The 11,896-nt window shown below is 46.1% G+C and overlaps 2 protein-coding genes across 2 annotated transcripts; both read right to left on the bottom strand.

Annotated features, from left to right (window-relative positions):
- Positions 1-2,962: 2,962 nt before the first annotated feature.
- On the bottom strand, positions 2,963-5,547 carry LOC125538665 (uncharacterized). The gene is made up of 5 exons (XM_048701933.2): positions 4,753-5,547; positions 4,596-4,645; positions 4,132-4,255; positions 3,934-4,041; positions 2,963-3,674 (listed from the first exon to the last, which is right to left on the bottom strand). Exons 1-5 carry the CDS (start codon positions 4,931-4,933, stop codon positions 3,052-3,054), a joined length of 1,086 nt encoding a protein of 361 aa, XP_048557890.2. The 5' UTR covers positions 4,934-5,547; the 3' UTR covers positions 2,963-3,051.
- Positions 5,548-5,788: 241 nt separating this feature from the next.
- Positions 5,789-10,009, bottom strand: LOC125537251 (uncharacterized). Its single transcript, XM_087544301.1, has 2 exons — positions 9,809-10,009; positions 5,789-8,231 (listed from the first exon to the last, which is right to left on the bottom strand). Exon 2 carries the CDS (start codon positions 7,910-7,912, stop codon positions 6,017-6,019), a length of 1,896 nt encoding a protein of 631 aa, XP_087400427.1. The 5' UTR covers positions 7,913-8,231; positions 9,809-10,009; the 3' UTR covers positions 5,789-6,016.
- Between the last annotated feature and the right edge of the window lie 1,887 nt (positions 10,010-11,896).

The raw sequence follows: 11,896 nt of genomic DNA, 5'->3' as shown, positions 1-11,896 counted from the left end.
TTCATCACGTTCATATGATTCGCGTTCGATACTTTGATAATTTGATATGTGGGTGGACCAGTGCTTGGGTGTTGTTCTTACTTGAACAAACATCCCACTTATGATTAACCTCTATTGCAAGCATCCGCAACTACAACAAAAGTATTAAGGTAAACCTAACCATAGCATGAAACATATGGATCCAAATCAGCCCCTTACGAAGCAACGCATAAACTGGGGTTTAAGCTTCTGTCACTCTAGCAACCCATCATCTACTTATTACTTCCCAATGCCTTCCTCTAGGCCCAAATAATGGTGAAGTGTTATGTAGTTGGCGTTCATATAACACCACTAGAGGCTAGACAACATACATCTTATCAAAATATCAAACGAATACCAAATTCACATGACTACTCATAGCAAGACTTCTCCCTTGTCCTCAGGAACTAACGTAATTACTCACAAAGCATATTCATATTCATAATCAGAGGGGTAATAATATGCATATAGGATCTGAACATATGATCTTCCACCAATTAAACCAACTAGCATCAACTACAAGGAGTAATCAACACTACTAGCAACCTACTAGTACCAATCCCGGACTTTGAGACAAGAATTGGATACAAGAGATGAACTAGGGTTTGGAGATGAGATGGTGCTGGTGAAGATGTTGATGGAGATTGCCCTCTCCCGATGAGAGGAGCGTTGGTGATGACGATGGTGATGATTTCCCCTTCCCGAAGGGAAATATCCCCGGCAGAACAGCTCTGCCGGAGCTCTAGATTGGATCCGCCAAGGTTCCGCCTCGTGGCGGCGGAGTCTCGTCCTGAAAAGTTCCTTCCTATTTTTTTCTCATCGAAAGACCTCATATAGGAGAAGATGGGCATCGGAGAGCCACCAGGGGCCCACGAGGTAGGGGGCGCGCCCCCCACCCTCGTGAGTAGGGTGTGGGCCCACCTGGCCTTCATCTTTGGCGAGGATTTTTCTTTATTTGTTTTAAGATGTTTCGTGGAGTTTTAGGACTTTTGGAGTTGCGCAGAATAGGTCTCTAATATTTGCTCCTTTTCCAGCCCAGAATTCCAGCTGCCGGCATTCTCCCTCCTTATGTAAACCTTGTAAAATAAGAGAGAATAGACATAAGTATTGTGACATAAAGTGAAATAACAGTCCATAATGCGATAAATATCGATATAAAAGAATGATGCAAAATGGACGTATCAACCCCTCTGTTCTAGCTTTATCTAAAATGATGGCAAGGGCATCAACAGCAAGGTCAAACAGCAGGGGAGAAAGGGAATCACCCTGTCTGAGCCCTTTAAACGTTTTGAAGTAAGGACCTATGTCATCATTTACTTTGACTCCAACATGTCCCCCCCCTCATAGTATGCATAACCCAGTCACACCATTTATCAGGGATTTTTTTTAATTTAAGCATCTTATGGACAAAAGGCCATTTGATTTTATCATATGCTTTTTCAAAATCCACTTTGAATAGCATAGCACTTTGTTTTTTAGTGTGAATAGAATTAAGAGCCTCATGCAGTATCACAACACCTACCATAATAAATCTACCTTTCACAAAGGCGGTTTGAATGGGAGAAATAATTATATTAACTACCTTGCTTAATCTGTTCATCAACACTTTAGTAACAATCTTGAAACTGACATTCAAGAGACAAATTGGCCTAAATTTTTGAATCTGTCTAGCATCTTTAACCTTTGGTACTAATGTAATAATCCCATAATTCAATCTGGCCAGGTCAACTTTACCACTGTGGAAATCATCTAAAATAGTATTTAAATCTGTCTTAAGCAGCTCCCAAAAGTGCTGGTAGAAATCCACAACAAATCCATCAGGGCCTGGACTTTTGTTTTTCTCCATGTTGAAGATCACATCCCTGATTTCTTCTAGACTAAAAGGTTTAATCAAATCATATTCTTCCTTTTGAATGTCCAAATTAATAGTGGACTTGTCAGCTTGTCCAAATAAGGTTTTGTAATAGGTAGTAACATGTTCCATGAGTTTAGAGTCACCCTCAATGAGTTCCCCCTCATGTTCTAGAGCAGTTATCCTATTCTTCCTTCTTCTGCCATTAACCTTGGCATGGTAGTACCTAGTATTAGAGTCTCCCTCCTTTATCTCTCTATCTTTATATCTTTGCAGCCATTTAATTTTCTCCATCTTCAGGATATCTTTCAGTTCTTTCCTCCAACCTTTCCGAATCTCCCTATCTTGAGCACTAAGACCATTATTTTCAGCTTTTTTTTGTCAATCCCATCTAATAGCTCCAACAATTCTTTTTTTATTTTTCTATAAGCAGCATTTGCATTGATAATCCAACCTCTGATTTTCTGTCTGATGTTTCTCATTTTAGTTTGCCACCTGTCTAAGCCAGATCCTTTACATTTAATATTCTAATTTTTTTCCACAAAATCTTTAAACCCTTCCATAAGCATCCAAGCATTTTCAAATCTGAAAATGGGCTGGTTTTTTTTGTGATTACCAGTGTCTAACAATAAAGGGGTGTGGTCAGATATCTCCCTTTTCCATGGCATTCATCATAGCTAGGGGGTATTTGTCTTTCCAATCAAGGCAGATTAAAATTCTGTCAAACTTCTCATATGTGGGTTCAGGCAAATTGTTTGCCCAGGTGTACTTTCTCCCATTCAAAGGGAGGTCTCTGAGCCCAGCATATTCAATAATAGCATTAAAAACAAAGCTAAAATGATCCGATCCTTCAGATTTGTTCTTTTCTGAACTATTTTTGATAAGATTAAAGTCCCCTTCCAATTGGCCCGTAATATGCCCGTCCATGTAGCATTTCTGGTGTGCTGACTCTATTATTTTGAAAATAGTTTGCTGGCTTTGGTGACGTGGCTCGGATCCTGGGCCAAGATTCGTGTGAACGAATCCGACGGGAGAGAGCGTGTTCGCTCGGGTTGGCCTCCCCAGGATATTGGTCGTCATATATCATTTCCGTATAGAAAAGATAAAGGTTCATTGCAATGAGGATAATCAAGAGAGGATAACGATCCATACAGCGCCAATCAGGCATACATGCACATAACCTAATTGGAGAACTTGAAGAGCACGTCGTGCTTGTACACCTGGCCGGGCCTCACGATCGACGACGGGAACTCCGGGTGGTTGACGGCGTCGGGGTACGCCTGCGTCTCCAGGCACAGCGCGCCGTACTGCTCGTACACCTTCCCGGCCTTGCCCTTCTCGTTGCTGACCCAGTTGGAGGTGTAGAGCTGCACCCCGGGCTGGTTCGCCCACAGCTCCAGCGCCCGCCCCGACTCCGGGTCCCGGACGAACGCGACCTTCCGCATCGCGTCCTGCTTCCCGTCCACGACGAAGTTTATGTCGTACCCGCCGCCGCCGCCGGCGACGACCTCCATGTGCGCGCCCACGGGCGTCGGCGCGCGGAAGTCGTACATGGTGCCGGCCACGGGCGCCACCTGGCCCGTCGGGATCTTGGTGTCGTCGAGCGGCGTGTAGCGCGACGCGAGCAGCTGGAGCTCGTGCTCCAGGACGTCGCCGCTGCCGTGGCCGGCGAGGTTCCAGTACGCGTGGTTCGCGAGGTTCACCGGCGTCGCCTTGGTCGTCGCCGTGGCGTTCATGCGGATGCTGAGCTCGTAGGGGCCAGAGAGCTGGTACGTCACGTACACGTCCAGGTCGCCCGGGAATCCTGCGTGCGTGCGTGCCCCAAACGTGGTCCGCGGAAACAAGTGCAAGTCAGCTCTACAGTACGTACATGAGTGATTTTCTAACACAGAGAATATGCTACTGTATTGCAATTTGCAAATTTGACTTCTTGGATAAGGTGTAGTAGTATTTTACACCGAGTTGTCATGAATATAGATCAACTGACGTGCAAGAAAATAGTACTATAGAACTTTGGACATGTGGCCGCCTCTCACACACGTCCATGTCACCGACTGTTTTACCTTGCTCTCCGTCGAAGCTGTGGTAGAAGAAGGTGATGTACGGGGTGTCACCGCCGCGCACGTACTCCTTGACGGTCCATATGACCTTGCCGAACCCCCTGTGCCCGCCTAAACACACAGAGATCCACAAGATGATTAGCGCATGTTCACTCACTCCCATTATAAATAAAGGAAGTAAAAAAGAAGTGTCAAGCATACCGTGAATGGAGTTATTGCCGTCGTTACGGAAGAGACGGTAGGCTTTCCCGTCGAGCACGAAGCGGGATTTGGCGATTCTGTTCACCACGCGCCCGACCGTGGCCCCGAATGAGCCGGTGCCATTCTGATTGGAAACATTGCACAAAACCATAATGAACAGATGCTTATTTATATGGATTCATCATGAAAAATAGCTAAAGAACCCTTGCATTTGGTAGCAGAGTTCTGTACCGCATATTACAGTTTCTCTCGTTATTACAGTTACTATCTCTGCATTGTTTTATTTATCCTTTTAGCTGTGCGTGCTTATATGTCAAGCAATAAACATAAGCGCGATGTTTCGGCGGTAATAACACATGGTCAACGGTGCAACAACAAGAAAAAACAGTGCAACAATGCATAGGTATATCTGCCGCTCTGAAACGGCGAAAACTTAAAAAAAACAGAGGAATTCGTGATCTTACAACATATCCACGAAGGGTGTCGTACCCGAGGACAACATCAGCCAAGTTTCCTACAAGAAAACGTATGACCTACTAAGCAACAAGAACAACAACAAAAAAGTTGCAAACATATGCATATGGGTACTTGCAAGCAAGAAAAACCCAGCCATGACCATACCTTGGCCATCAGGGACGAGGACGGAGACGAGGGTGGCTCCCCAGTTGGTGACCTTGATGGAGAAATCCCCCTTCTTGTTCTTGAGCCCGTAGAAACCGACCGGCTTCCGCTCGGCATTGGCGCCGCCGGCCAGCGCAAGGCACAGCAGCAGCGCGACAGGAAGCAGTGCAGCTCTAGCCATTGTGGGGCAGCACTACCACCAGCAGATGAGATGAGCCTGCTGGTTTGCGCGTTTCAAAGAGCAGAGGAGGTGTGGCTACTGTTGATTGAGCATGTAGTCGCCTATGTATAGTAAGGAGATGCTGAGCTGAGTTCCACTCTGCCAGCTCCTACTTGGGGAAGTCAAAACTCTTGATCAAGTTCCTCTGATCCACGTTCATTCTGTGTGGAGATCTGAGATCTTTTAAAGTAAAAATCATGGAGATCTGAGATCTGCCAATAGTTTATGGCGGCTAATCCCAAATGGCTCGCTTCATCTCCCGTTAGTTTAGGACGGCTAGTCTCGAACTCATCTAGTTTTCTCCTTGTATGCCCATTCTCCCATTAGTTTAGGGCGGCTAGTCTCAATCTCATCTAGTTTTCTCCTTGTATGCCCATTCGTCCAGTCTTTGGTACACGTCTTTTCTGAGAGGCAAAGTATTTCCTTCAGGCAAAATCTATTAACCCAAACAAAGATTAGCAGTAGCAGGTATCGAGTTCAATCAGGCTGAGAGACATCGAAGTGGTTTCTGCTTCCAAACAAAAAGAAACATCTGCATGGAGTGCGTAGACAAAAAAAGTTCCACAACAAAAAAGTTGATGTTGGGATCAAGAGTAATATAACATGTCGATTTCGACACCCCAAGACGCATGACTAATAAGAAAGTAAGAAGCGAGATAACATTTCATCGTTACAGAACTGCAAAGGACTAGTACCTGGACGTCCCAAGATTTCAAAAAAATAATAATCAGACATTCTAAGCCAAAATTCAATTTTACAAAACCCTGCCTAGCTGCGGCGCACCGAATTTCTTAGGAGTAATAATCCACAAGCAAATAAGAAACAATATATCAAATACACACGGCTTATTGGCAGTAACTACGACTGACTGGACCGGCATGTTGAATGCAGATCAGAAGAATTGCCGGACAACATGTACAATGGACTGACTAAACATCCATGAAATGTTTATCAAGCAAAGAGAAGAAGCATAAAATTCAATAGGCAACACGGTGCCTTTTATGTACAACCAAACTGACATAATTTGCAGGCGGAGAAAACACTTCAGAGCTTATCTATATTGGCGTTCCTGAAGCTGCCACCGAGGAGTGACAGTAGGCCGCCACCGTGCACCCTTCCCTCAGGAACAGGACAGCCTGCTTCTCTGCCCCCATGCACAGTAGGCTCCGACGATGACGAGGGCATCATGGAGCGAGGCACAAGCAGCTGCGGAGGTATCATCGCTTGGCTCCTCACTGTGCCGTCACTATCTGATGCTGTGCTGATGCCTGATGAGGAGTGCTCATTTGTCATGCTACTTGCAGCGGTGGTTGATGATGCCACAATGCCACTGAAGAGGCCTGGTCCGATCATGCTCCCTCCACTCTTCACCATTCCATGTTCTTGCTGCCTGGCCACCAAGGTTCCATGTGCGGCACACAGGCCACTCTTGCCACGGGCGAACTTCTCACAACCGGATCCCCATGTGCAACGTTTGCCTCCACCATGGGCTTTGCAGAAGTCTGTACTACCTTGAGCACTCTTACCACAATTGTCAATCCTGCAACGCTTACCACCACCGTGCTTCACACAACAGTCAGTGCGGCCGCGGGCACTCTTGGTGCAGCCAGGCGCTGCACAGCGCTTCCCACCTCCATGTGCCACACAGAATTCAGTCCCCCCATGTACACTCTTTGGGCAGACACCACCTCCTTCGAACATGCATCTCTTCCCACCACCATGAGCTTTGCACAGAGGTGTGCTCCCCTCTGCACCTCTGCTGCACCCATCGAAGACGCACCTCTTGCCGCCACCATGCGCTTTGCAGTATAATGTACTGCCCTGAGCCCCCTTGGCACAGTCCGGATACTGGCACCGGCGTCCACCACCATGAGAAATGCAGAGTCCAGCCTTCCCCTCAGCACTCCGAATGCAACCTTCCATTGCACACCTCTTCCCACCACCATGCTTTATGCACCGTCCAGACTTACCTCGTGCAGCTTTAGGACAATCAGGATATTCACAACGGCGGCCTCCACCATGAGCAATACAATAATCTGTCTTTCCCTCGGCACTCTTGGTGCAACCAAGCTCCTCACACCGCCGTCCTCCGCCATGGGCCTTGCAATACGCAGTGCTGCTCTCAGCTCCTTTATGGCACCCAGGCTTATGGCATCTTTGCCCGCCTCCATGAGCAATACACAGCCCTGATGAGCCTCTGCCACCTTTGGAGCACCCCTTGAACCTGCACTTCTTAGGATGACGGGGATGACTCCGTTGTTCTGATGTGGTTGCTCCAGTGACCACATCAGAGCTCACACCAAACGAAGTCTCTGTCGTAGCAGAAGGTTCAGGGCTGAGCTGAAGATGTTGAATATGCTGAGTATTATTGCTGTTGTAGTGTGTGGAGTTTAGTGAATCTCTGCTTTGTAATTGTGTCTCATTGACAGCAGAAGAACTGGAGCGGGGAGCAAAGAGTAGCGATGGCATGTAGCCACCCATGCTCCTTACAGCAGCAGATGTTGAAGCCTCGTCAACAACAGCAAAAGAATGAACTGTTTCATTTGGTGTTTGCAGAGGCTGAATTGTTTCTGCACCATCTGTCTGCAGGCCAAGCCTCAGCACCCCTGGGTCAGTGAAAGAGAAACTCTGGCCAGACAAAGTCTGAGATTCTTTTGACTTATATACACCAGTGGGCTGATAATGTGTCGAGTAAAAATCAGGTGTTGGACCCAACCCTAGAACAAGCTTGCAACCATCATCTCTCGTTGTGATGTTATTCATGCTTTGTGTACTTTCATCACCATGGCCACAATTAGCCATTGCTGAGCCGACGCAATCCATGCGAACTGCGCTTTTGGTCAGGTTGTTCAGGGCGTAGCTTGGAGCTGATTGTGCCATTAAGACAAAGGGGTCATTCATCAGAGGTTGGTTTGTGGTATCCACAAAGCTGTTATCCATCACAGCTTAACACTATGACAGCTGGGTCAGAGCAAATAATATCAGGATTACTGGGGAGCTGAAGAAACAGGGGCTGGATAATCTTTCAGACACTGATGGTCGAATAGACAAAATGGAAGAAAATCAGCAGGAGCGTAGTACCAAAGCAACCACCACTGACAAACCCTGAGGTGTCTGCACGGTCCATAACTGTGTTGTTTCTGGTGAGAATTTATGATCCAAAGCTAACCAGCCTCCTCAACACTAAACAACATCTCTTGCAGTTGACATCAAGCATAGGCAGGACTGATAAAATGAATTGTGTTGGCCAATCTTCGAACTACAAAAATAACACAATATGTCAGCTCAAATTCAGATAATAAACATTTGTTTGGCATGAACTGAACCAGTTGTATGCCAAAAGACGAATTTGTGTATCTTTCCAACAAAGGAAAGGGGCATAACAGAAATGCCTCCAATAACCGAGAGCAGGAACATGCGCAAATGATAGCCCTAAGTCCTAACATTTCAACATAACCTTTTGACCCACTGATACCCCCGCAGATGCTAAGTTTGCAAGCTTGAGTGAAATAAGTGGTTTTTAGTTTAACTACCTCTGTCGCTATCAGGTATGATGATTCATGATTACATGCAGACCATGTTACGGTACATCCACCAAAGTCAGCTAGCACCAGTTACAATGCAATCCAAACACATTCCACTAGCAACAGGGAAGAACCCCCAGGGGAATGTGATGGACACCATCATCCATTTATGTCATGTCAGATTGCTCATGGAGGCGTTACAACACAATCTAAACTCAAGATGAACTAACAAACAAGCAACCGTGACCATAAACCCATGTTGTTCTCTTCTGAATAAATAAGCAAAACTCTGGATTAAAAAAATGCAACCACTGTCAAACATGTCCTTTTTTCTCTCAAATTTTTGGTATTATAGGCACAAGTACTATGAAATTTTAACATATTTGAAGGGCGTTAACAACAGAACCTCCCCATAATTAACCGTGCATTCGATCAGATGTTAAACTGTACTTCCTCCGTCGCAAATAGCCTACCAAAAACGTCTTATAATTTGGGACAGGGCTAGTAGCTCACACTGGATGGCAATAAAGATGACAAATCGTTCAAAATACAGGTGCAAGGGTAGACTAGTTGACTTCAAACTTGCAGCTTGTACAGAAACTGAGAGACAACTAGTCTGGACAAGATTGCTTAATGAAGAGCACGCTGTACCTCCCTCGGATTTAACCATGCCGTTTCCCCACACGGAAACGGACAGCAACTTTTGTTGCACGGCAAGACGAAATTTACTGAGAAAGATGTAGGTAGGATACGACGCATGCATAGCCTGTGACAGTCTATCCAGTCAAATTGAAAGGACATGGGCAGAGAGAAGAAAGAACATGAGGAATGAAAAAAAAGAAAGAGAACATAGAGTAGGACGATGCCTTTTATCCAGGGATACTACAGGGTTCAGAGCCCCCGGCCATGCCATACCATACCATCTCAATTCAGAAGTCAGAAGACCCAAATCGAGAACCTCAGACACTCCAAAAACGGAAATCCCCTCCTCGATCTTCGCCCCCGCAAAAACCTGGAATTCTCCCGGTGGCTGGCTAGAACAGATCTGGTCGCGGCTGTTCCCATCGGTAAAAGTCCCGGCAGAGAGAGAGCAAATGGCACGCATGAATTCCCCCCCGAATCAACCGACGCGCGAGAAGAGAATTGGGACCAACAACGGCCCGTTCCTTCCTCGGAGCCCCCGAAAGCCGTGACGGCGTGCAAAAGGAGGGAGGACGGAAAAGGACAAGAGGAGTGCGTGCGGCAGCGTATCTACTCCTATGTATGTATCTCCGCGAGAGGGGGGAGGAGGGAGGCGGGAGGCAACGGTCACCTGGCGCGCGCACGGCGGAGGGGGCGGCGGGAGAGGAGGCGGGAGGGCGGAAATCGCGGCGGGCGGGCGGGCGGGCGATGAGACGGCGACGGGGAGCGCTTGTGTGTTCGCTTTTGGTGCGGGCTGCGGGCGGTGGCGTCGCGAAGTGCCTGCGTCTGCGCGCGTGGGAATGGAGGCGGGGCGTGGGCGGGGGCGGGGAGGGAGAGATTGGTAGGGCTCGCCTGGTGCAGGTGGGTGGGACGGGTTGATGACGGCGGGAGTACTACGAGCGAGCGCCTACCTACCTGGCACTGCCTGCCAGGCTTGTTGGCTTGGCTCGCCGAGCCAAGCGGCAAGGCAACCGGCGCCAGCTGGTCCGCGCACCCCTTTCTCGCGTGTTGCGTATCGTGTGTGCGCTTCTCTCTCTCTCTCTCTCTCTCTCTCTCTCTCTCTCTCTCTCTCTCTCTTTTCTTTTAGCCGAAAAGGAAGTCGCGCCTCATGTGGCGACAAGATGAGGTTTTGGGTTCCTCCGTACCCAACTGCGCAACCCGAAAATTCCAGAAGCGGGGCGCGTTATACGCACGGAAACGCGTACGTACACACAACCGTTCTTTTTTTTTTGCTGGAAATACGTACACACAACCATTTCACATATACACAACGCCTAGGAAAACAGACGTTTGCGGACTTGATGAACGATATAAAATTGGGTTAAGCGTAATTGAAATTAGGGCAACTCCAACTACCTACATCGTTGACGGACAGTCGGGCACATCAAATGTTCGTGCACACGTTTGGACGTATCCATGGACGGTGATATGGGAGACGGCCATCTAACCATAGACGTCAAATAAGCATCAAATCTTTTTTTTTCTTTTTTCCTCGCCTATTCATAGCTTTGGTTTTATATGACTTTGCTTGTCGCCGGTGAGTTTTCGCATATGTGTGAGTTGATGTTGGTTGTGTGCATCCTAATTATGCAGAGGCCGGGTGTGTGCTCATTATGTTATGTATCTTCTTGATGCCCCGTTTTGAGCCAATTAAATTCACCCTTTGTCAAAAAAAATAAGCATCAAATCTGGATAGCAGGGTGGGTCATGTGGACCTAGATGAAAAAAATACATGAGGTGTGGGAAGATATAGTCCAACTGACATGTGAGCCAGTGGACGCCCGGACTCCCCAATCAAATATCCTATATGACGCATTCTACGTCGAGTTGTCGTGTTTTCGCATAAGACTTGTGACTGAGCGATGATCTCGACCGGCCTTTTAGCATTTCCGTTTTTGGGTTTTTTTGGTTTCGGGAACCTTCTAGGGGTCTTTCTGTGTTTCTTTTTCATTTTCCTCTTTTTTTCCCTTTTAACTTTATTTTTTTCATTTAAAAATGTTTGCATTTTTTTTAAATCCCTATCATAAATAGTTTAGAACTTCAAAAAATATTTTCAAACAAACTACAATTTCAAAAAAAATTGTTTTTTGAAAAAAATGGGAATTTAAAAAAAAATCTGCTTTTCAAAAATTGTTCAAAAGTTTAAAAATGTTCTTGTTTTCAGTTTTTGTTCATGAATTCAAAACATGTTCGTGATTTTAAAAACACAAATTTGGAAAAATGTTTGCTTTTACCAAATTTTGTTCACAAATTTCAAAAAATGTTGTCGGCTGTCAAATTTTGTTCGCGTTGTTCTAACAATACTTGAAATGTAAACAATGTTTGGAATTTCAAAAATTGTTCCCTTTTCAAAAAAGTTTTAAATTTCAAATTTTTTTTGCATTGTTCGAAAAATGTTTGGATTTTCAAACATTACTTTCACTTTAAAATTCCTTTAGAATTTTGAAGAAATGTTCGGGTTTCTTTAAAGGTGTTCGGATCTGGCGCTACAATTAGTTCATATACTTCCGTGCCGCTGGTTAGTCGCACATAGTCATGTACTCCACTAGCTAGAGACAATTTGTCCTCAATGAAAGGCATGGAGTTCGATTTTTGGTGACCGCATTCCTTTTTCTGAATTTTTCTGTTGCGCTACAAGGCCAACGGGCATGAACGCCAATGGGTCGGCCCAGTCGAGCCTCGGGTACGTCATGAGCCTATTTGAAGCAAAATGCGTCAG

The sequence above is a fragment of the Triticum urartu genome, chromosome 2A (assembly GCF_056163025.1).
Source record: "Triticum urartu cultivar PI428250 chromosome 2A, HENAU_Tu73, whole genome shotgun sequence".
In the NCBI taxonomy this organism is placed as follows: domain Eukaryota; kingdom Viridiplantae; phylum Streptophyta; class Magnoliopsida; order Poales; family Poaceae; genus Triticum; species Triticum urartu.
This window is presented reverse-complemented; position numbering and strand designations above follow the sequence as displayed.